The sequence below is a fragment of the Oryctolagus cuniculus genome, chromosome 2 (genome assembly GCF_964237555.1).
Source record: "Oryctolagus cuniculus chromosome 2, mOryCun1.1, whole genome shotgun sequence".
Lineage (NCBI taxonomy): Eukaryota > Metazoa > Chordata > Mammalia > Lagomorpha > Leporidae > Oryctolagus > Oryctolagus cuniculus.
The window spans coordinates 140,881,721-140,907,870 of NC_091433.1; the positions used below are offsets into that span (position 1 = coordinate 140,881,721).

General features: G+C 43.8%; 1 protein-coding gene across 2 annotated transcripts in view; it reads right to left on the reverse strand.

Moving 5' to 3' along the window:
- The window catches only part of COMMD1 (copper metabolism domain containing 1), a 161,146-nt gene that overhangs the window by 122,376 nt on the left and 12,620 nt on the right, over positions 1–26,150 (reverse strand). The window contains exon 1 of one of the 2 annotated variants that reach the window (XM_002709851.5): positions 25,014–25,282. The exons of the other annotated variant lie outside the window; for it this stretch is intronic. Coding sequence (XP_002709897.1) covers positions 25,014–25,190 — 177 coding nt within the window. The 5' untranslated portion in view covers positions 25,191–25,282. Of the gene's footprint in view, positions 1–25,013; positions 25,283–26,150 lie in introns of those variants that run through there. 2 annotated transcript variants of the gene reach the window in all.

A 26,150-nucleotide genomic window follows, 5' to 3' on the forward strand; every position in this document is an offset into this window, starting at 1 on the left:
GTAGCGAGTAAAGCTGCCACCTGCAGTGCCGGCATCCCATATGGGCGCCGGATCTAGTCCCGGCTGCTCCACTTCCGATCAGCTCTCTGCTATGCCTTGGGAAAGCAGTAGAAGATGGCAGTCCTTGGGCCCCTGCACCCACGTGGGAGACCAGGAAAAAGCTCCTGACTCCTGACTTCAGATCAGTGCAGCTCCGGCAGTTGCGGCCAATTAAGGAGTGAACCAATAGATGGAAGACTTCTCTATTTCTCTCTCTCTCTCTCTCCCTCTCCCTCTCCCTGCCTCTCCTCTGTGTAACTGTGACTTTCAAGTAAAATAAATAAATCTTGAAAGAAGAAGAAAGAAGAAGAAAGAAGAAGAAAGAAGAAAGAAGAAAGAAGGAAGAAGAAGAAGAAGAAGAGGAGGAGCAGCTGGGACTCGAATCAGCACCCTATGGGATGCCAGCACCACAGGCAGAGTCCAGTGATTTGAATCTTGCAGAACCTGCTGTACCACTCCCTCAATTCAGTGAATTAAGTCCAGGGGAGTGGCTAGGAGACTATGGCCTGATGGCACCAAGCACCTGCATTCAAGGTTAACATCTGAGGGCCAGCTTCATTTTCATATGCTAACTCTTTCTACATTTTAAGATCTTGGGCAAATTATTTATCCATTCTAAGCTTCCATTTGTCATTTCTTATGTAAATGTAAGAACAAGCCCCTCACTGGGCTGTGGTCAGGATCAAATGAAAAGAACACTAATATGCTGTACAGCCTCTCTAGCACACCCTTCCAAGCTATCAAGTCCCTTTATTTATCTTTGAATTATTCAGCAATATTCTGCAAGTTTTAAATAGCTGATAGATATGTAAATCCTGCTCAGTCAGGTAATAACTTAATCGACAGCCCCTCCTCCCTCAGGGAAGGAGAAACCAATCTTGTCTTATTTTAATTTGCAGTTCACCTCTATTCCTTTATTTCATATAAATTTGTGCTATTTTGAACTTTCCTTTGAAAAGGTTATATCTGTCTGGATGTGTCATATAATATGAATAAACTCCCAACTCCTTATATTTGTAAAAAACCAAAGTATGCTACCCCAAAATATGACTAATGGAGACCAGAATATCCACCCCAAAATACGCATCTTTGGTATTAAGATTATTTTAAACCAGCGTTTGAAGAAACTGCAGACCCAGGAGAAGCTCTGAAAATCAAAGCAGCTACCTTTTTGTCAAGAAATTTACATCTATAAAAGGAATCTTATTTTGTGAAGGTATCTCCTCTCTGTACCAATTAGAGAAAAATGACTCTAAATCACCAAAAACTCTTATCCAGAGAGAAGGCCGTGACTTAAATTTGCACACCAGACCTTATCCTTGCTTCCTGTGCTTTTTCTGGGCCTCTCCCCATTACTGGCACTCGCCATGTCTCAGCTGAGGATGGTATTTGATCCTGAACCAAAAGCCACTTCTATGATATTTACTCACTTTTCCTTGGGTATCTCCCATATGTGAGATGTATGTAATTTACATGTAATTAATGTCAGTTTGTTTTTCTCATTCATCTGTCCTTTGATAGATGAGTCTATTTCAACTAAGAACTATGGAGGATACAGAGAAAATTACTTTTCCAAATTTTTTCTAGTCTATATACTCAAACCCAATAGAACTTTCACTTTGATGTTGCACAAAAATAGTTTTTTCCCTTAGAAAACCTTTCTAGCCAGTCTCCAAGAGACACTCAATGATCCAGTCCTCTCCTAACTTTCAAAGAGTCTGTTAGTTGTTTTCCAGAATTGCTCCTCATCAGAGTCAGTTTATTGTTCTCGGCACAAACAGCATATAGAGCATGCTTTGTTCCTGTTCAATGTGTAAAATAAGGAGACACAGATATCAATTAGACAAATTGACATATGTGTCTTTTATCACTTTTTTTCAAACTAGAATCTACTCATAGACCACATAAGACATTGAGTTTGAGTTTAACCATTTGAATAAAGTGATATCCACTGTTGGACTCCCTCTGCTCCTGTTGCTCGGCTTTCTTTTCCATTCAAAATACCTATATGGAGGCAGCACTGTGGCATAGTAGGTTAAGCCTCTGCCCACAGCGCCAGCATTCCCATATGGGCGCCAATTCATGTCCCTGATGCTCTTCTTCTGATCCAGCTCTCTGCTAATGGCCTGAGAAAGCAGTGGAAGATGGCCCAAGTGCTTGGGCCCCTGTACCCACATGAGGGACCCAGAAGCTCTGGCTTCAGATCAACCCAGCTCTGGCTGTTGGGGCCATTTGAGAAGTGAACCAGGGGATGAGAGACCTCTTTCTATCTCTCTCTTTGTCTGTAACTCTGCCTCTCAAATAAAATAAATAATCTTTAAAAACTACCTAGCGGCCAGCGCCGCAGCTCACTTGGCTAATCCTCCGCCTGAGGCACCAGCACCTGGGTTCTAATCCCCATTGGGGCGCTGGATTCTGTCCCGGTTGCTCCTCTTCCAGTCCAGCTCTCTGCTGTGGCCCGGGAAGGCAGTGGAGGATGGCCCAAGTGCTTGGGTCCTGCACCCGCATGGGAGACCAGGAAGAAGCACCTGGCTCCTGGCTTTGGATTGGCATGGCGCGCCGGCCGCAGCGTGCCAGCTGTAGCGCCCATTTGGGGGTGAACCAAGGAAGATCTTTCTGTCTGTCTCCCTCTCTTTCATTGTCCACTCTGCCTGTCAAAACAACAACAAAAAAAGACTACCTAGCATATATTTATCCACCTCTATCTATTTTCATTACTGATCTCTTCTAGTCTCTTGAAACTCCGAATTCCCCTTCGAACCTCTCAGTCTCTGTACGGAATCCATGTCTGACTTCATCATAAAGTTCCTCAACCTCATCTCTACTTCTAAATTTCTCTCTAGATACGACAATCAAATGCAAAATGTGGTCTATGAGTAGATTCTAGTTTGAAAAAAAAAAAAAAAAAACAATAAGAGACACTTCTGAAGATGATTATAAGTCAGGGCCGGTGCCATGGCGTAGCAGGTAAAGCCTCTGCCTGCACTGCCAGCATCCCATATGGGCGCCGGTTTGATTCCCGGCTGCTCCACTTCCAATCCAGCTCTCTGCTGTGGCCTGGGAAAGCAGTAGAAGATGGCCCAAGTCCTTGGGCCCCTGCACCTGTGTGGGAGACCCGGAAGAAGCTCCTAGCTCCAATGGATAGAAGACCTCTCTCTCTGTCTCTCTCTCTCTCTCTGCCTCTCCTTCTCTATGTTAACTCTGACTTTCAAATAAATAAATAAAATATTTTTAAAAAGATTATAAGTTTGAATTTTAAGGAATTATTAATTTTATCTTAATTCTATTTAGTTATGTGGCTTAGAAATGCTCACAAAATTTCAAGAAAAATTCAAGAGAAATGACATAGACTTTAAAATGCTAACCTTCATTAAATCAACTAATGGATTTTTTTTCTCTATTTTTCTTGTTTAAATATTTTGATAACTCTATCCTGAGAAAACAGAAGCACAGAGAAAATTAAGTGACTTTTTGAAGATAACAAATTGTGAGTGGCATGGCTGGGATTCAAATCCAATCGGCCTGGTTCCAAATCTGGGCTCTCAGCTTCTACACTACACTGGCTCTTATTCCATGGATCACAGTCTGTGAGATACAGGCTCATGGTGGAAGAAAAGACAGGTGGCTTAAGAAAAGGGATTAACAAACTAATAGACATAAAGCACTTAAAACAGTACATGAACTATATTAAGAATAAGTGTTCATTATTACAGATCATCCATTGCACAGAATATTATGGGTGATGTGGGAAGAAAAGATTTCTTATATTGAGTAAATTGTAGAAACTCTGAGTCAAAGAAAGTCAAACAGGCCTCTTGAATGAAAGATCTCTTTATGTCTTTAATGTGTTAATGCCCCTCTCCAAGAAAGTAGATAATATGCAAAATTTTCCATTATAAATATGACTAAATATTTTTTCTAAACAAAAAATAAATTTCACAGACTGATATTCAATGGAACAAACTTTAGAATGCCCTGATTGATATGAGGAAATTAGGCCTTCCTAATAAGGTTTTATTTTAGTGGTTGGAGAATAAATGCTAATTCTGTAATATTTTACTGGGCAAATAAAATATTGCATTTCAAATGTTTCTTATCAAGGGCCTAATGAACAACCCTTTTGAAATCTGCTAAAATATAACTACTGGCTCCACTCGGCCCCTTTCTCCCAGGCTGTTTCATGGTGTCTCCAGTGAGTCTAGAAATCTCTTTCCTCCCAAGTACCATGAGAAGCTCCTTTCTGCTGATAAAGAAGCAATTCCACCAGCAACCCCTCCTACACAAAAGTTCCCCTATAAAAAATAAAGTTACAGGGACCAGTGTTGTGGCGCAGCAAGTTAAGCTACCACCTCTGACACCAGCATCCCACCTGGGTACCAACTTGAATCCCAGCTACTCCACTTCTGATGCAGCTCCCTCCTGATATACCTGGGAAGGCAGTGGAGGATGGTCCAAATATCTGGGCTGCTGCCACCTACATGGAAGTCTGAGATAAAATTTCTGGCTCCTGGCTCTGGTCTGGCCCAGCTCCAGCCATTGCAGTCATTTGGGGGAGTGAACCAGCAGTTGGAAGCTCACATGCTCCCTCTGCATGTGTGTTTGTGTGTGTATGTCCCTTTCTCTCCATCATTGTGCCTTTCAAATAAATAAATAAATCTTTTAAATAAAAAAAAAAAAGCTACAATTTTAATGTGCTAAGGAAATGGAGTAGTCCTCACCCTTTATCTTGTGAGCACTCCCCTCCTTCCTTCCTGCAATGTAGTTTTTTTTGTTTGTTTGTTTGTTTGTTTTCTGACAGACAGAATTAGACAGTGAGAGAGAGAGAAGGAGAGAAAGGTCTTCATTCCATTGGTTCACCCCCAAATGGCCGCTACCGCCGGCACTGCGCCAATCCGAAGCCAGGAGCCGGATGCTTCCTCCTGGTCTCCCATGGGGTGCAGGGCCCAAGCACTTGGGCCATCCTCCACTGCACTCCCGGGCCACAGCAGAGAGCTGGACTGGAAGAGGAGCAACCAGAACAGAACCGGCGACCCGACCAGGACTAGAACCCGGAGTGTTGGCACCGCAGGCAGAGGATTAGCCTAGTGAGCCACAGCGCCGGCCATGTAGTTCTCACAATAGCAATATATTCATTTTTAAATTCTGAATCTGTGGTCTTTTTCTCTTGCAACATTACTTAGTACACTGCTGACATAATGAGAAAGATCTGTTCTCAAGTTCTTTTTTTTTTTTTTTTAAGATTTATTTATTTATTTGAAAGGCAGAGTTACACAGAGAGAGAAGGAGAGGCAGAGAGAGAGAGGTTTTCCATCTGCTGGTTCACTCCCCAATTGGCCACAACAGTCAAAGCTGCACTGATCTGAAGTCAGGAGCCAGGAGTTTCTTCTGGGTCTCCCACATGGAGACAGGGGCCCAACCACTTGGGCCTTCTTCTACTGCTTTCCTAGGCCATAGCAGAGAGCTGGATGGGAAGTGGAGCAGCCAGGACTAGAACCAGCGCCCATATGGGATGCCGGCACTGCTAGGCAGTGGCTTTACCCGCTATACCACAATGCTAGCCCCTAAAAAAATAAATCTTAAAAAAAAAGCCCACTTCATACCACTATTTAAATTAAAAAGACTTCATACTTATTTTATCAGCTAATTAAAAGGAAGATGCCAATTCTGTATCATTCATCATTCAGTTTATCCACCTCAAAAGAAAATTAATGACTGTGCCTAACATATTGGAGTATTAAAACTGTACAGTGTGCCGGCGCTGCGGCTCACTAGGCTAATCCTCCACCTTGCGGCGCCGGCACACTAGGTTCTAGTCCCGGTTGGGGCACCGGATTCTGTCCTGGTTGCCCCTCTTCCAGGCCAGCTCTCTGCTGTGGCCAGGGAGTGCAGTGGAGGATGGCCCAGGTGCTTGGGCCCTGCACCCCATGGGAGACCAGGAGAAGCACCTGCTCCTGCCATCGGATCAGCGCGGTGCGCCGGCCGCAGCGCGCCGACCACGGCGGCCATTGGAGGGTGAACCAACGGCAACGGAAGACTTTTCTCTCTCTCTCTCTCACTGTCCACTCTGCCTGTCAAAAAAAAATTTAATTAAAAAAATAAAATAAAAGTTTACAGTGTAATAATGAAAACTTTTATTCTATAAAAAGGGCTATCTTCTGTTTTCAAGTCAACTTTGAAATCTTAATACTCTGAATGCCTAAAAGAATAGCTTACTATCTGTATTAGCAAAACCTCCTGAGGCTAAATATCTTGAAAGTAATTTGCTGCCTTCCACATTACCCAAGTCTAATTACGGAACACTACATTAGGATTATATTAAATTACACTATTATTCAACAGAAAGATCTATAATTTTGGTCATTTTGAAACTAATTTATGTGCTAACCCAGAAATCATGCAAAGTCAATGGTGATTCCATGAATTTATTACTTTTTTTTTTTTTTTGAAAGGCAGAATGACAGAGTCAATGAAAGGAATGAAAATGAAAGGGAGAAATGGAGAGAGAGAGACCTTCCTTCTGCTGGTTCACTCCCCAAATGGGCACAATGGCCTGCACTGGGCCAGGCTGAAGCTAGGAGCCCACAACTCCAGTCGTGTCTCATGCATGAGTGGCATGAGCCCAAGTAGCTGGGCCATTCTCCACTGCTTTCCCAGAGACATAAGCAGGGAGCTCAATCAGAAGCAGAGCAGCCAGGATTCAAACTGGAGCTTCAATATGGCATGTCTTTTTTTTTTAATATTTTATTTATTTGAAAGGCAGAATTACAGAGAGGCAGACAGAAAGAGGAGAGAGAGAGAGAGGTCTTCCATCCACTGGTCCACTCCTCAGATACCCGCAAAGGCCAGAGCTGCACCAATCCGAAGCCAGGAGCTTCCTCGGGTCTCCCATGCAGGTGCAGGGGCCCGAGGACTTGGGCCATCTTCTGCTGTTTCCCAGCCAGAGCAGAGAGCTGGACTGAAAATGGAGCAGCCAGGACTCAAACCTGCACTACAGGCAGCAGCTTTACCTGCTATGCCACAGCACCAGCCCCAATATGGGATGTTTTAACCCACTGCACACATTGGCCCCATGAATTTGATTCTTAATCATACTCCTCCACATAGATGTTTATCCTCATCTTATCCGTCTTTTACATAGGTAATATATAATCTCTGGCCAGAAGCCTACATGTGGTTCATTCAAGTAACTGCAATTAATAGCAACTCTGGAATTAATCCTCATTTATTTATTTTAATCAATTTCAAGTTGAATAAAGTTACAAAAGGGGCAAAAAACTAAACTCACAAACTTTTATAAGATAATAGAATGACCACAAAAAGTAAGATGGACACAGAATCTTCAAAATCAGACTAAGAATTTAAGATTCTATCTTTAAGGGAAATCTTTAGAATGCTTTCTGCCTTGACCTAGATTCCTCCAAAAAATAATCCCATAAAACAATTAAATGCCAAAACCATCAATTTTTTAGTGTAATAACATAAAACATTATGACACCAAGACCTGGTCATTTGCCATATTAAAAGGATTATAAAACTAATTATCTGGGGCCGGCGCTGTGGTGCAGCGGGTTAAAGTCCTGGCCTGAAGCACCAGCATCCTATATGGGCACTGGTTCTAGTCCTGGCTGCTCCTCTTCTGATCCAGCTCTCTGCTGTGGCCTGGGATAGCAATAGAAGATGGCCCAAGTCCTTGGGCCCCTACACTCACGTGGGAGACCCGGAAGAAGCTCCTGGCTCCTGGCTTTGGATCGGCACAGCTCCAGCCATTGCGGCCATTTGGGGAGTGAACCAACGGACAGAAGATCTTTCTCTCTGTCTCTCCCTCTCACTGTCTATAACTCTATCTCTCAAATAAAATCTTTTTAAAAAATTAAAAAATAAATCGTAAAAGAAATTAAATATAAAAATAAATTTTAAAAAATTAGGGCTCTTCAGGTAGGCACTGTGGCACAACAGGTTACTCAATGCTTGGGATGCCTACATCCCATATGAGTGCCTGGAGTCAAGTTCCATCTCTGCTTCTGATCTAACTTACCGCTAATGCACCTGGGAGCAAATGATGGCCCACACACTTGGGTCTCTGTCTCCTACGTGGGAGACCAGGATGGAGTTCCTGGCTCCTGACTTCAGACTGGCCTGCCCCCATCTGTTGTGAACATTTGCAGAGTGAACCAGCAGAAGGAAGGGCTCTTTCTATTTCTACCTATAATTCTACCTTTTTTTTTTTTTAAGGGAAAGAGTTGATTGGGGGACAGACTGGAGGGAAGGGACAAAGAAGGAAAAGAGGGAGGAGGAGGTCGTAAGAGAGAGAGAGAGACAGAGGTCAGGAGACAGAAAGGAAGAGAGAGAGAGGAGAGTCACTCTACCTTTCAATAAGAATAATATAAATGGGACCCTTGTTCATAACAGGCAAAAACTGGAAACTTCCCAAATGCCCATCAACAGACTATGCATGATATACTCAAATATTAGAATACAAAGGAAAAGTTGGAAAAAAATTTTTTTGTGAAGGGCCAGAGCAATTATTTTAGGCTTTGCTGGCCATCCAATCTATGTTGCAACTATTCAACTCTGGCCTTTCAAAGTAAAAACAACTTCACATTTTATTATGGACACTGAAACTTGGATTTCATGTAACTTTGATGTGTCACAAAATATCTTCACTTTTTATTTAGTTAACTATGTTTTAATAATTTTTATTTAATTTATTTGAAAGGCAAAGAGACAAAGAGATGGATATAGACAGAATTCTCCTATCTGTTGGTTTACTCTCCAAATGCCTGCAACAGTTGGACTGGGCCAAGTTGAAGCCAAAAAAGACCTCAGTGTGGGTCTCCTATGTGGGTGGCAAGGACTCAACCACTGGAGCCATCACCTGCTGCCTCCCTAGTTGCACATTAGCAAGAAGCTAGAATCAGGAGCAGAGCCAGGACTTGAATCTAGGAACTCCAAAATGAGATGTGGGCATCTCAAATTGCCCACCCTTTTTTAACCATTTAAAAATGTAAAAATCTGGGCTTCAGTTCTTCTCAGCTGCTCCACTTCCAATCCAGCTCCCTGTTATTGTCCTGGGAAAGCAGGGGACCATGGTCCAAGGGTTTGGGCCCCTGCCACTCATGTGGGAGACCTGGATGGAATTCCAGGCTCCTGGCTTTGGCCTGGCCCAGCCCTGGCTGTCACAGCCATTTGGGAAGTAAACCAAAAAGATGGAAGATCTCTCTGTCTCTTCCTCTCTCTCTCCGTATGTAACTGCCTTTCAAACAAATTTTAAAAATAAAAAAAAAAAAAAAAACATTTTTTATATGTAAAAAGTCTTATGAGCTCACTAGCTATACAAAAACAACCAAGGGGCCAAATATAGCTGTGGGCTGTAGTTTGCTGACCTTTGCTCTACAGCAATGAGAATAAATGATTATATGCAGTAATGCTTAATCTCATAAACATAATGTTGAGTAAAAGAAGCCAGACACAAAAGAGTACTATAGGATTCCATTAATACAAAATTTACAAACAGGTGAAACTAAACCATGCATTAGACATTAAAGGGGTGACATAAGACATTAAGCATCCTATAGGGGTGCCAGTTTAAGTCTCAGCTGTTCCACTTCCCACCCTGCTTCCTGCTAATGGCCTAGAAAAGCAGTGGAAGATGGTCCAAATGCTAGGACCTCTGCACTCACAAGGGAGACTGGGATGAAGCTCCTGGCTTCAGCCTGGCCCAGCTCGCTCGCTTTCTCTTTCTCTCTCTACCTTTCTGTAACTCTGCCTTTCAAATACATAAATAAATCTTTAAAATGGGGTGGGGGAGTTAGAAAGTGATTCCCCCGGGTGTGGGGCCCTAGTAACTGGGGGCTGGAAGTGTTCGGTTCCTTGTTCCGGGTGCTAGTTACATGGGTACATTCAGTTTGTGAAGATTCATTAAGCTGGCACATCTAAGACATGTCTGCTTTTCTGTATGTTTGCTAAATCCGGTAAATTATTAGAAATCTAATTAAAGTGTCCTTTTTTGTTGTTGTTGTTGTTTACATTTTAAGCTTTTATTCAGTGCAAAAGGTGCATAGGAGAGAGGTAAATCTCTCCTATTTATAGGAAAGAGGTAAATCTGGGTTCATACTGAGTACCAGGAACCAGCCATATGGAGGAGCATCTAGGCCAGGAAGCATGGGGCGACGTGCCCTGGAGGCACAGGGCTGCAGCAAGCCCTGTGCTGGTAAGAGGCCAAGGAAAGGAAGGTGTGTCCTTTCTTTTGTTTTTTATTTGTCTGTTTGTTTAAACATTTATTTGAAAGGTAGAATTACAGAGAGAGACAGAGAGAGATCGATCTTCCATCAGCTGGTTCACTTTCCAGATGGCCACAACGGTGGGGCAGGGCCAGGACAAAGCTAGTAGTTTCTTCTTCTGTATCCATCCCCACATGGATACAGGAGCCTAAGCACTTGGGCCATCCTCTACTGCTTTCTCAGGCACATGGGCAGGAAGTAGGATCGAATCAGAGCAGCAGGAAATCAAACAGGTACCCATATGCCAGCATTGCAGGCAGCAGCTTAATGAGCTATGCCACAGAACCAGCCACAAAGCATCCTTTCAAGAGAGCTACCTAAAAAGCCAAGAAGGATGTAAAGACCTACTGGCTTTAAGGATAATTAAAGAGAATCTAAGGAAAAGTAAATAAGATATATCATAGTTATGAGAGTAGGACACCTAGTGTGGAACTCTCAATTTTAAAAAAAGGCCATATCGGGCCAGCGCCGTGGCTCACTAAGCTCCTCTTCCAGTCCAGCTCTCTGCTGTGGCCCGGGAGTGCAGTGGAGGATGGCCCAGGTGCTTGGGTCCCTGCACCTGCATGGGAGACCGGGAAGAAGCACCTGGCTCCTGGTTTCGGATTGGTGCAGCGCCGACCATAGCGGCCACTTGGGGAGTGAACCAACGGAGGGAAGACCTTTCTCTCTCTCTCTCTCTCTCACTGTATATAACTCTACCTGTCAAATAAAAAAAAAAAAAAGCCATATCAAAAGACTTACTATACATTGCTGAGGAAGGTTCACGGGTATTTCCTGTCCATATCTTCCTCGAAGCCTCCTGCCCACAAAGCCTCTAGGCAGGACATCAGTCCCCTCTGCTCCACAGATGAGCAGCATATACTGTGATGGGAGTTGAGGGAGGGTGGTGGCAGCTTCCTGGCCCTGCCTGTGATGGGTGAGCACTTCCCAGAGCTTAGGAAAGAATACCAAGGTCTAGTCTGGGTTGGGCAGGGGGGCCAGTCATCGTGCCCTACTGTGGGGGTTGTAATAACCCAAAAGGTGTTTTCCGGGGTCTTGGGAAGGTGGCTCAGTAACACTGCTTTGGACATTAAGTTCCCAGCAATCCTAGAGCTAAGCCCAAACAGATGGCTCTGTTTAGAATCCAGAAGCTTGGGCCCGATGCTGGGTTGGTGGAAGTAGGAGGCGGGTATCAAACCCAGCCAATCTCTCTGGAAGTGGAACTTCCTCAATGGAATGAATTGATTTCTATTTTTTTTAATTCTTAACATTTTTATTTTGAACAAATATAAAATTCAAAAGTGGGTATTACAGTGCAAACCAACTTGCATAACAACAGAGATACTGACCCCACACCCACCTTTCTCTTGGCTCCCTGGTCAAGGTCATCACTTGCTTCTTAGGAGAAAGTGAAGACTTATATAGGTTCCCCTGTATTAGTCAGCTCCCTATCACTGCAACTAAATACCTAAGAAAAGCTATTCACAGAAGAAGGAGATTTACTTTGGCTCACAGCTGTGGAGGTTCATGGTCCAAGCTGAAGGGACTCCATCATTTCTGCCATCTGGTTAGGACAGAAGATGGCAATGGTGGAGCATGTGTAGAGGAAGCATCACCCATCCAGCCAGGAACACAGAGATCGGGCAGGCTCTACTCTACCTTATCTAACCAACTCTCTTCCAAGAACTTCCTTCCAAGGGTATGCACCAAAGGACCTCCCATAGGCCCACTTTCTGAACACCATCATTGGATCAAGTCTTCACCTTCCTAGTTCCATTTACTTGTGCCCTTAGAGATTAAACATTGGTATGAGTTGTGGAACCTAATCACGTTTACACTATAGCATTCTGCCCTGGGCTTCCCAAAACTTACGTCTTTCACCCATACAGTATATATTCATTTCAACCCCAATAGTTCCAAAGTCTCTAGGCAGGACTCTTAACTCAGTCCACCATTAACTCGACAGTATAAAGCCTAGTCTGAAACTCAAAGCAGACTCTAGCTGTGAGCCTTAAAATTCCAAATTACATACTTCCAAGATAAAATGGTGGGACAAGCACAGGGTATACAATTCCAATCCAAAAGGAGGAGACAGGCACAGAAAATGGAAACAAAGCAAGACTGAAAGCCAGCTTGGCAAGTGTTAAATCCCAGAGCTCCTTGTCCAGCCTCAGGAAAACATTTGGTGGAGGAAAAGTTCCCAGTGGCTTGTGCAGTCCTCTCCCTATGGCTTTGAAATGTGGGGGTTGATCTTTAAGTGCGGCTGATTTGCAGCCAGAGGGGGCACAGGAACCACAAGCTAAGGGTGGAAGCCACTGGTGTAGGCCTTCCTTGTTCAAGTCCCTGCTTAGTTCTAAGTTCCAGCCTCCTGCAAATGCTGCCCCACCCCCAGGCCCTGCCCATGCAGGAGGTGATGGCCCCTACCACTCACCTGGGAGTCCAAGATTTCCCTCCTGCCTCCTGGCTTTGGCCTTCTGGCCATTATGGGCCTTTGGGGGCTGTACCAGCAGATAGGGGGAGAGGGTTTCTCTTTAAATAAAAGTTTTAAAAGAAAAAAACCACTATATGTTACTAAGGAAATCTGGATAACAAAATAAGTCACTGAAAATATTCTGTTCTAAACATCAAATGTGTAGAAAACTAATACTAACATTTACTACTTTGACTATAAAAATCTACTGGTTTTCTCATAAGAAGCCAAAGATACTGATGATACAGGATTCATTATTAGAAGGGAGAGGGGCTGGATTACAGCACAGCAAATAAAACTGCCACCTGCGACACAGATGCTTATGTGAGTGCTGGTTTGAGTCCCGGCTGCTCCACTGTCGATCCAGCTCCCTGCTAATGGCCTGGGAAAAGCAGCAGCAGATGGCCCATGTGCTTGGGCCCCTGCCACTCATGTGGCAGACCAGGAAAAAGCTCCTGGCTCCTGGCTTTGGCTGACACAACCATGGCTACTGTGGCCATTTAGGGAGTGAACCAACAGATTGAAGACCTCTCTCTGTCTCTCCTCATCTGCACAGCTCTGATTTTCAAATAAATAAATGTTTTTAAAAAAGATTCATTTTCCCAGGTAAATTCTGTCAATACTTTTAAGCGATCAAAGATTAGAGGTGAAGAGGAGGAAGGAAGCATGTAAAAAATGGATACATTTGGGGGCTGGCGCTGTGGTATAGTAGGTAAAGCTGCCGTCTTTGGTGCCAGCATCCCATATGGGCACTGGTTTGCGTCCCGGCTGCTCCACTTCAGATCCAGCTCTCTGCTATGCCCTGGGAAAGCAGTAGAAGATGGCCCAAGTCCTTGGTCCCCTGCACCCTCATGGGAGACCCGAAAGAGGCTCCTGGCTCCTGCCTCCGGAATGGCGCATCTCCAGCCCTTGCGGCCAAATGAGGAGAGAACAGCAGATGGAAAACTTCTCTTTCTTCTCTGCCTCTGCCTCTCTTTAACTTTGCCTTTCAAATAAATAAAATAAATCCTAAAAAAAAAAAAAAAGATACATTTCCTGCATTCTATTCCCTTATATGCATATTCTTATTTATGTCAGGAAACTCTCATTCTCATCCCTTCCTTGAAGTAGGTCTAGAAGATAGGAAAATTGTGTTTTATACACTGATGCTTCCAGTATTAGACACGGGGCCTGAAAACATATTAACTAGATTATAAACGAGTTTATTATTTCTTGAAAGTAACAAATGCTCTGAATAAACATAATGGAAATCTAAGGATTCCATAAATGGTAGCTTTCTTGTTTAGATATAGGTCTACAGAAAACTGGGGATAGGACCAGCATCGTGGTGCAGCAGGTAAAACCACCACATCTGAAGCCAGCATCCAATATGAGCAAAACAGTTTGAATCTCAGCTGCTCCACTACAGATCCAGCTCTCTGCTAAAGTGCCTGAGAAGGGAGTAGAAGATGGTACCCTTACCTCCCACATTGACAACTCAGAATTCCAGTCTTCTGGCTGTGGCCTGGCCCAGCCCTGCCTGATGGGACCACTTAGGGAGTGAGCCAAAAAATGAAAAGATCTCTCTGTGTCTCTCCCTCTCTCTACCTCTGCCTTTCAAATAAAATGAAATAAATCTAAGAAAGAAAATAAATAAGGGAAGAGAGCTGTACTACCATCATATGTCATGACAGGGAATAATCTCCAAGAAAGTATCTTTCAGAGGTAATTCCATGCAGCCATATAAACACAAGATTAAAAGCTAATCTTACACAGGCTGAGCATCCCTCCATATGCAAATCCCAAACACTTCAAATCCCAAACTTCTAGAAGGCCATGATGCCACAAGTGGAAAACTGCATGCCTGACTTAATGCATACAACAGGAAATAGTCAAAAAATAAGCACACTAAAAATACTGTATTCTATGCATAAATTATGTAACGAACAAAAGTCAGTTTTGTGTTTAGACCTAGGTCCCATCCTCAAGAAATTTCATCAAATATATGCATTAAAAATTCAAATCATTTCTAGTCCCAGGCATTTTAGATAAAGGATACTCAACTTGCATAAAAACCATACATAATAGCATCCCATATGGGTGCCAGTTCAAGTCCCAGCTGTTCCACCTCCAATCCAGTTCCCTGCTAATGCGCCTGGGAAACTAGCCAAGGTTGGCAAGTCCTTGGACCCCTATACCAACATGGCAGACCTGGAAGAAGCTCCTGGCTCCTGGCTCAACCCCAGCCATTGTGGCCATTAGGGGAACAAACCAGTGGATGGAAAAATATCTCTCTCTCTCTCTCTCTCTCTCTCTTTCTCTCTCCTCTCTCTGGTTTTCAAATAACTAAATAAATAAACTTTAAAAAAAAAAAAAAGGAAGGAAGGGAGGGAGAGAGAGGGGAGGAAGGGCGTTGGGGCTGTGGTGTAGTGAGTAAAACCACCACCTGTGGTGCCAGATCCCATATGGGCACCAGTTTAAGTCCTGGCTGCTCCAATTCCAATCCAGCTCTCTGCTATGCCTGGGAAAACAATAGAAGCTGGCCCAAGTCCTTGGGCCCCTGCACCCATGTGGGAAACATATAAGAAGCCCCAGGCTCCTGGCTTCAGATCGGCCCAGCTCCAGCTGTGATGGTCATTTGGGGAATGAGCCAGCAGAGGGAAAACCTCTCTCACTCGCTCTCTCTCGCTGCCTCTCTGTAACTCTGCCCTTCAAATAATAAATAAATACATATTTTTAAAAATAAAAATAAAAGAGAATAATGATTACTCGAGGCTGGAAAGGGGAGGGGCGAGGAGGGAATGCAGAGAGAATCATTAATGGGTACAGGAGTGTATTTGGATAGGAGAAACAACTTCTAATCTTCTCAGCATAGCAGATTAACTGAAAACAATTGCATATCTCAAAATAATTAATAGGGAAGATTCTGATTGTTCCCAATACAATGAAATGACAAAAGTTTGAGGTGATGGATATGCTAATTACTCTAATCTGATAATTGCATGCAAATCATACTGTACTCTGTCAATATATACAATTATGTCAATTATGAATAAAAATATACATATTAAATTCAATTTGGTGCCAGCATTGTGACTCAGCAGGTTAAGCCACCAGCTAGGACGCCAGCATACCATAGGAACATGTGCTTCAGTCCCAGCTGCTCTACTTCCAATCCAGAACCCTGCTAATGTGCCTGGGAAAGCAGCAGAAAAAGGCCCAAGTACTTAGGCCCCTGACACATATGTAGGAGATTGGGATGGAGTTCCAGATTCCTGGCTTTGCCCTGGCCCAGCCCCAGCCATTGCAGCCATCTAGGGAGTAAACCAGTAGATGGAAGGTGTTGCTCTCTCTTTAAATCTGGCTTTCAAAATTTTTTTAAATCTATTTTAAAATTATTTTTGAGCACCAGGAAAAAACAAACAAAAAAAAAAAAAAAAAGAAAAGAAAGAAAGCCTACAGAATACCTTACAGTGTTCTAGTAAAATGTAATTCTGGTAAAATGTTCTGCAAACCCCAGCTGGGTTATCTGCAATCACTGCTTTATCATGTGATATTCTATAATATAACAATCACTGGTCAATCCTTCAGAGAATTAAAAATATATCTCACGCATTATCATCTAAATTCTCAAAAATGCTCAAATTAGCAACTCAGTTACATAAAAACCATAAAGGAGCTTGGCATTGCGGCACAGCAGGTTAAGCCACCACTTGCATCACGGACATCATCCCATATCAGAATGCCAGTTTGAGTCCTGGAGGCTCCACTTGTGATCTAGCTTCTTGCTAATGCACCTAGAAAGACAGCAGATGATGGCTCAAGTGCTTGGGCCCCTGCCACCCACATGGGAGGCCATGATGAAGTTCTTGGCTGCTGGCTGTTGTGGCCATTTGGGGAATGAACAAACAGATGGAAGATTCTCTCTGTTTCTGTGTCTGTCTCTTTCCTTCTGTTGCTTTGCCTTTCAAATAAATAAATATTAAAAAAAACTATAGCAAAACTAATCTATTTACAGAGCTTTAAATTTTCTAAATAATGATATATCTAAATTCAAAATATGAGCCAAATATTTAGATTTCTTTTGGGGTAAGAAGTTCTTATTGTTGAGTAGCCAATTTTTGAGCATTTTCACAACTAGAACATTCCAGAGAAAGAACATTCAAACATTATGTTGATTCTAGCATATTTTATCTGTACACTACCAAATATTCTACTGCCACCTACAGTGGAAAGAGAGAATTACTTTTGTGATTCAGACATAAAGTATGACCTCATTAGTCAAATGCTATCAACCTCTTCAATTTACATCCCCTGTCTAACATTTTAAGACCATATGTTTTATATCTATTATTCTTAATTGGTTAACTTCTTACTAAATTTACAAGTTATTCAAAATATGCAAGAATAAAGTTCATTCTTAAATTGACTCTAAATTATTAAAGGTGGTACACTACATTTTTCATTTTAAAGAGATTATATTTAAAAATCTTTTAAAAATATTTTAATACATGAAAAATTATCTTACATGAGAAAGCTTTTCTACAACACACAATAAATGTAAAACTTCTTGCAAAAACAAAACATGTTCAATATTGAAAACATTCTGGCTTTTTCATAAGGCACTCAAATAAAAAAAAAGATTAAGTGGCATATTCTTTTCCAGATACTTAAACTCTTGCATTTACAGCATACCCAAAAACATCTTAGCAATTTAATGTTTGTCAAAAGCCTCTGTTAAAAGCTTTCATCAGTGCCGGATACAAACAGATTAAATTGCTAACACTGAAGAACAACATTTTAAAAAAACAGTGTCTGGATTGGTGTTTGACACCATAGTTAAGATGCCACTTGGGATGCCCACATCCCATTTAAGAGTGCCTGGGTTCAAGTCCCAGGTTCACTTTCAATTCTAGATTCCTGCTAATGAGCACCCTAGGAAGCAGCAGGTGATGATTCAAGTACTCCGGTCCCTGCCATCCATTTGGGATGCCTGGAATGAATTACCTGATCTTGGCTTTGGTGTAGCACAGGCTGGGCTGTTAGGGAAATGAACCAGCATATGGGAAACATTTGTCTTTTTCTCTGCCTTTCAAATAAATAAATAAATGAACATTTTTTAAATTAATAAAGGATAGGCACAGAGGTTGCTGGACAGTTTTTTTTTTTTTAATTAAATACAACATCCTTCAAATGATATTGTAAGATATACAAAGCTGAATTACCATGAGTCTTTCCTTCCCAGTGTATCTAATTCTCAAATTACCAAATTTCATGACTTCAACAGAAGAAACAGAATCAGGTGTTTCAATATTTCTTACAGTCTCTTACCATAATCTTTCTTTTTTAAGATTTATTTATTTATTTGAGAGGTAGAGTTTATTTGAGAGGTAGAGTTACAGACAGTAAGAGGGGGAGACAGAGAGAAAGGTCTGTTGGTTCACTCCCCAAATGGCCACAACGGCCAGAGCTGGGCCAATCCGAAGCCAGGAGCCAGGAGCCAGGAGCTTCTTCCAGGTCTCCCACATGGGTGCAGGGGCCCAAAGACTTGAGCCATCTTCTACTGCTTTCCCAAGTCAGAGCAGAGAGCTGGATTGGAAAAGGAGCAGCCCGGTGCTCATATGGGATGCCGGCGCCACAGGCAGAGGACTAACCTACTGTGCCACAGCACCATCCCCACCATAATCTTTTTTAAAAAAAATTTTTTTATTTATTTGAGAGGCAGAGTTACAGAGGGAGGGAGGGAGGGAGGGAGGGAGAGGCAGAGAGAGGTCTTCCAGCCACTGGTTCACTCCCCAAAGGCCCACACAGCCAGGGAACCAGAATCAGGAGCCCAGAACTCAATCCAATTCTCCCATGTGAATGGCAGAGACCCAAGTACTTGAGATATCACTGCTGCCTCAGCAGGGTCCTCATTAGCAGGAAGCTACAATCAGGAGCAGAAGCCAGGACTCCAAACTAGGCCCTCCAATGGGACGTGGACATCCTAACTGCTAGGCCAAACTACCTTACCGTTTTAGTAGCAATACCCACATTTAAACACCATGCATTCATTTACTTATTTTATAAATTTGTATCACTGTTTTTACTATTACTACATGCTAGAAATATAATTAGGTAACAGAATAAAGAAAAACAATGTTTTAAAGGAGAGGGTCTTAAGTTTTAACTTATTTGACAAGGTGCCAGAGAGAGAAAGAGACACACACACACAGAGTGAGACCTTCCATCTACTGGTTCACTCTCCAAATGTCTGCAACAGCCAGGTCTGAGCCAGCCTGAAGCCAGGAGCCTGGAACTCAACCAGGTCTCCCACATGTGTGGCAGGAATCCAAGTATTTGGGCCATTATCTGCTGCCTCCCAGAGTGTACATTAGCAGGCATGCTAGATGAGAAGCAGGGAAGCCTGGTGCTGACCCCGGGAGACAGCAGCGATGACTCAAGTAGTTTGGTTTCACCACCCTCATGGGAAACCTGGATTGAGTTCCTGGGTCCTGGTTTCTGTGCTAGCCATTGTGGGCATTTGAGGAGTGAACCAGTAGATGATAGGTTGCTTTCTCTCTCTCTGCTTCTTGAATTTAAAATGTTTTTTTAAATTTTTAAAAATTAGGCAAATCTCACTAAGGTCCAAGTTTTTAATTCTGTGAATATTTCAATGACATAATATTTATTTCAAAATTACTGTAAGTGGCATATGTACTGCTTAAGTTTTTATAGATTCCCTATATACAGGACAATATATAAAGGGTTAAAACAGCAGCATATAGCAGAGAGTAAAATTTTTTTTAAGATGTCGTATCTCTAAACACACGAGGCAGCAGAAGACAGCTGAAGTACTTGGGCCACTCCCACTCATGGGGGAGATCTAAATGGAGTTCCTGGTGCCTGGATCAGCCCAGCCATTGCATCCATCTGAGGAGTGAACCAGCAGCAGGAAGCTTGCTCGCTCTCACCCTCTCTGCTCTGCCATTCAAATAAATAAATCTAGGGGCTGATGCTATGATGTAGTGGGCTAAGACTCCACCTGCGGCGACATCCCTTATAGGCACCAATTCGAGTCCCAGTTGCCTGTCTTCCAATCTGGCTCTCTGTTATGGCCTGGGAAAGCAGTGGAAGACGGCACAAAAGCTTGGGCCCCTGCATCCACGTGGGAGACCCGCAAGAAGCTCCTGGTTCCTGGCTCCTGGCTTCAGATTGGCCCAGCTCCAGCCATTGCAGCCATTTGGGAAATGAGCCAGTGGATCAAAGACCTTTCTCTCTTTCTCTCCATCTCTCAGTAACTCTCACTCTCAGATAAGTAAATAAAATCTTAGAAATAAATAAATATATTCTAAAAAACTAGTAAAAGACAAGTTTGCTTTTTAATGTTTCCATAAGAATTAAACATTTAACCATAAGTGTTACATAAGGTAAATGAAGATTAGAAACTGCTGTCAAGGCCATCATAGTTGGTTAAGCTGCCATCTGCAAAGCCAGTATCCCATATGGACACCAGTTCAAGTCCCTGCTGCTCCACTTTACATCCAGCTCTTTGCTAATGTGCCTGGGAAAGCAACTGAAGATGACCCAAGTGCTTGGCCCCTGCTATCTACGTGGGAGTCCTGTATGTTCCAAACTCCCAGGCTGGCACAGCCTCAGCTGTTGTGGGCATTTGGGGGAATGAACCAGACTCTACCTTTCAAATAAACAAAATAAATCTTTAAAAAAAAAAAAAAAACTATAGTGCAGTGGCTTCAGCCTCTGCCTGAGATGCCAGTATCAGATATGAGCACCAGTTGGTGTCCTGGCAGCTCCACTTTCAATCCATTTCCCTGCTAATGGGCCTGGGAAGGCAGCAGAAAATGGTTCAAAAGTACTTGGGCCCCTGCCACCTACATGGGAGACCTGGATGAAGCTCCTGACTTATGGCTTTGGCCTGGCCCAGGCCATGGCATACATTACAATGATTTGGGGAGTGAATCAGAGAATGGAAGGTGTCTCTCTCCTCTTTAACTCTGCCTTTGAAATAAACAAATCTGAAAGAAAGAAAGAAAAGAGAGAGAGAGAGAGAGAGAGAGAGAGAGAGAGAGGAAGGAGGGGAGGGAGGGAGGGAATAAGCAGATGTCATCCTAGGCCCACGTTTTCAACCCTAGATCAATCTAAGGCTTTCTCCCATAGTTCCTCAGACCAATCACCTGAGCACAGGTAAATCTTCTGTAGCCTACTTCCAATTTCAAGAGAGCCATCCAGCTCAACAACCCAGAACCACTCAGAAAATTTAAGTATCCTGGATATTGCTCAAGAATGTACTTAAAGTAAGAGGGCAGTTTGCAGGCAATCTCTTCTCTAGGTATCCCACAATTTTCATCTCAAAACAAAACCACCAAAATGTAACCAATAGCCCCCAATATTTGGAAATCCTAAGACATTGCCATTAACTACACATACGCTATTTTCAGTCTGCAATTTCCTGCCTTCATCCCCCACACAAACACCTCAAAAATCCAGATATATCAAATTTTCTAGAAAACCCTCCATGATTACTTGAAGAGTAAGATCTGATAGAAAGAGGCATTCACTAGTGGTTTATATCAAGTTAAATTACTTAGGATGTCTAGGATCATATCTGAACTATTTTCCTTTACAATTCACTTTTTCTTTTCAGATTTATTTTATTTATTCAAAAGGCAGAGTTACAGGGAGGGAGGGAGGGAGAGATATGAAGATAGAGATCTTCCATCTGCTAGTTCACTCCCATAACGGCCGCAAAGGCCAGGGATGGACCAGGCAGAAGCCAGGAGCCAGGAGCTTCCTCCAGGTCTCCCATGTAGGTGCAGGGACTCAAGCACTTGGACCATCCTCCACTGCTTCCCCAGGCACATTACCAGGGAGTTAGATCAGAAGTGGCGCAATCAGGACTTGAATAGACGCCCTTAGGGGATGCCAGCATTGGCATCCTAGGCAGCGGCCTTATCCACAATGCCAGTGTTGCAAAAATAGTTTGTTTTTTTTTTTTTTTTTTTTTTTTTTTGACAGGCAGAGTGGACAGTGAGAGAGAGAGACAGAGAGAGAAAGGTCTTCCTTTGCCGTTGGTTCACCCTCCAATGGCCGCCGCTGCAGCCGGCGCACCGCGCTGATCCTGGCAGGAGCCAGGAGCCAGGTGCTTTTTTTTCCTGGTCTCCCATGGGGTGCAGGGCCCAAGCACCTGGGCCATCCTCCACTGCACTCCCTGGCCATAGCAGAGGGCTGGCCTGGAAGAGGGGCAACCGGGACAGAATCCGGCGCCCCAACCGGGACTAGAACCCGGTGTGCCGGCGCCGCAAGGTGGAGGATTAGCCTATTGAGCCACGGCGCCGGCCTGCAAAAATAGTTTTTAAAAAATATAGAACTTGGCCAGTGCCACGGCTCACTAGACTAATCCTCCACCTGCGGCGCCGGCACCCCAGGTTCTAGTCCCAGTTGGGGTGCCGGATTCTGTCCCAGTTGCTCCTCTTCCAGTCCAGCTCTCTGCTGTAGCCCGGGAAGACAGTGGAGGATGGCCCAAGTGCTTGGGTCCTGCACCCGCATGGGAGACCAGGAGGAAGCACCTGGCTCCTGGCTTCGGATCAGTGCAGCACTACAGCTGTAGTGGCCACTTGGAGGGTGAACCAACGGAAGGAAGACCTTTCTCTCTGTCTCTCTCTCTCTCTCACTCTGCCTGTCAAAAAATAAATAAATATATATATATACACACACACACATATATCTATAACTAGGCCAACCTTGTGAGTACCAGGTAGAGCCGCCTATGATGCCGCCATCCCTATGGGCGCAGTTCAAGTCCTGACTGCTCCACTTCTGATCCGGCTCCCTGCTAATACACCTGGGAAAGCAGCAGGGGATGGCCCAAGTGCTAGGGCCTCCAGCACCTACTTGGGAGACCTGGAAGAAGCTCCTGGCTTTGGCCTGGCTCAGCCCTGGTCGATGCAGCCATTTAGGGAGTGAACTAGCGGATAAAGTCCTCTCTGTCTCCCCCTTTCTCTCTAACTCTGCCTTTCAAATAAATCAATCTCAAACAAAACAAACAAAAACTAAATTGCCTTGAAAAGCTTAAGCAGTTTCGAAAAAAAAAATCAAACAAAATTGCAGTAGATGAAATTTCAACGCTGACTTTAACAGAATGTGATTTCAGGCTGTTTGGCTTTCTTAGCCTGTTTCCTAAATTTTTTTTTTTGAACAAATACAATGCAATTTATTACTTAGAAATGAGAACAAATTAACAATGATCAATATTTCAGAGGCTGAAAGATGTGACACTGACAGCACTGAGTACGCAGCCTTTATTTATTTTCTTCATATTCCGAGGTGTTTTTGGGTGAGTGTGTGTGTGTGTGTGTGTGTGTGTAAGTATATAAAGATGAGGAGTCAGTTTTGCAACCTACAAATATTTACTTATTAAAACTATATTAATACTTTAATAAACTATACAAAAAGATGAGACAAACATACGCATTTGTAGAACTGCATCTCAATCAGGCCAGATCCCTGTGGAGGGAATTCCCAGCCTGACATCATTCATCTGTGGGGACACAGAGCAATCCTGGTGCGGGCGCACACATGCTTCGCGTCGGCCAGCACGGTCGGCCCCAGTTCCAGATGGTTTCCTTCTGCTACGAATGTGCGCGCCCAGCTGTCTGCTCCTTAGAGCAGACGTTTACCTTCCTAAATTTTAAAAATTTTAAAAAAGGTGTCCACCATGTAATGCTTTTGCAAGAAACAAATAACAATGTAAAATGTCTAACACAGTTCCTAACACACAGGAGGCCCACAAAAATCAGTAATTATTTTTTACAGTCTGTTTCTTCAGTACAACTTGGCACTAGATTCATTTCTATGACTAGTTCTTGGTCTACCCCAGAGCTGTTCATTAGCCACATGTAACTGAACACTCACAACGTAATTAGTCCAAACTGATATACATATGTGCTTTAAGTGTAAAAAACAAACCATATTTCTAAGACTTAATGTAAAAAATAAAAAATCAGGGCCAGCACTGTGGCATGGTAGGCTAAGCATCTACCTGCAGTGCCAGCACTGTGGCATGGTAGGCTAAGCCTCTACCTGCAGTGCCAGCAACCCATATAGGTGCCAGTTCAGGTCCCAGCTACTCCTCTTCCTATCCAGCTCTGTTAATGGCCTGGGAAAGCAATGGAACATGGTCCAAGTGCTTGGGCCCCTGCACCCGTGTTGGAGACCAGGAGGAAGCTCCTGGCTCCTTGGCCTTGTATCAGCCCAGCTCCGGCCACTGCAGGCATTTGGGGAGTGAACAGGTGGACCTTTCTCTCCATAACTCTGCCTCTCAAATAAATAAACAAAATCTTTTTTTTTTAATTTTTTTTTGACAGGCAGAGTGGACAGTGAGAGAGAGAGACAGAGAGAAAGGTCTTCCTTTTCCATTGGTTCACCGCTCAATGGCCGTTGTGGCCAGCGTGCTGCGACCGGCGCACCGCGCTGATCTGAAGCCAGGAGCCAGGTACTTATCCTGGTCTCCCATGGGGTGCAGGGCCCAAGCACCTGGGCCATCCTCCACTGCACTCCCGGGCCACAGCAGAGAGCTGGCCTGGAAGAGGGGCAACCGGGACAGAATCCGGCTCCCCGACCGGGACTAGAACCCGGTGTGCCAGCGCCGCAGGCGGAGGATTACCCTAGTGAGCCGCAGCGCCGGCCACAAAATCTTTAAAACAATAAAAAAAATCGTATTAATATTCTGTATACTGAGTACGTGTGAAGTGGTGGTACTCTGAATATATGGTACGAAGTAAAATATAATTACTAAAATTAATTTCACCTGTTATGTTTGGCTGTCCTTGACTTCTAGCCGGTAAATACGCTCTCTTAACCAAGCCATGGTCTGCTTGACAAGTGTTCTGGCTAACCCATCCCTTACCCTGGCAGACACGGACTCACAACCCAAGAAAACTGGACATCTATCGTTCTTTAAGTCCAGAGCTCAAAGAACCGCCGAGGAAACTTCCTAACTGTTGACTACCCAGCATCAGAGATGTCTTGAGGAAAAAACCCAGAGTCTTCAGCCGCAGGTGTCAGTGAGCCTGAATAGAAAAGGGTCACCCTTAGGACGGTGAGAAGGGGCGACGAAGTGAGCACCCCAGATGTGAAGGAGCGTAACGTACAGCTAATGGAGTAGAGGCCTGAGGCAGAAAGCTTTTAGCGCTGGGTGCGGGTACGGGTGCGGGCTGAAGGGAAGGGTCTGGGCTCCGCGGCGCAAACTACACAAGGAAGCTCAGTACCTTAAGAATTCCCCTCATCTTCGCCAGAAACGGGCGAAATTCCTCGGGCTGCACCTCCGGATAGAGCTGGCTCCGCAGCAGCTCCTCTGTGATGCCCGGGTGCCCGTGGAACGCGTCCTGGGCCAAGCCGTTCAGTAACCCACTCAAGGGCTTGCAGCTCTCAAGCTCACCCGCCATGGTCGGCCGACGCCCCGCCCCCTAACAGCTGAGCGCAGTTTCCCCCAACGGCGGCCGAGGCGGGTCCAAATAGTGTGGGCAAAGGCTCGCAGGAAACGTGGCAGCGGGGTTCCTCCAGGGGTCAGTATTGGCAATTCCCAGCTTTGTTCTGCAAAACCCATCTTATTTGAGAGCCAGAACGGAAATGCTCATTCACTTACTTCCGCTGATTTGCTTCAGCACTCCAATGCCTACTGAAAGAGATGGCTTGGTGGGGAGCACTTAGCATTCCATAGGGGGCCAGTTTAACTTTGGGAGGCTGTATCTCATTCCAGGACTTGACAACCCATTAACTGAATAGATTCTACACTCAGATCTAATCTCTGTCTAACTCTTCCTTTGTAGACACTTTGTCCAAGAAAATGTAACCATCTCCTGACAACTTGGGTTGTTAATTGCCATTTTACAAACCCATGTCTTGACTTTTCAATTAGATCTGTGGCCTTGATCATGCTCCTTTCTGTAGCAAATATTTTGCTAAAGCTTTCTTTATTATCCTGAAAGGAAATACATGGATAACATGAGTATATAACTTCCTATAAAAAGGAATAAGGTACTAATACATACCATAACATGAATGAACTTTAAAACAATCTAAAGTGAGAAAAGCCAGACACAAAAGGCCAGACAGTAGACAATCCCATTAATATGAAATGTCCAGAATAGGCAAATACATAGAGACAGAAAATAAATTAATAGTTAGGGGGAGGGCCAGCATTGTGGCACAGAAGTTTAAACCACAGCTTGCAACACTGGCATCCCATATTGGAGTGCCACTTGGAGTTCCAGCTATACTGCTTCTGATCCAACTTCTTGCTAATGCACCTGGGAAGGAAGTTCCTGGCTCCTGGCTTCCTGCCCTTGGCTGTTGCAGCCATTTGGGGAGTGAATCAATAGACAGAAGATTTTCTCTCTGTGTCT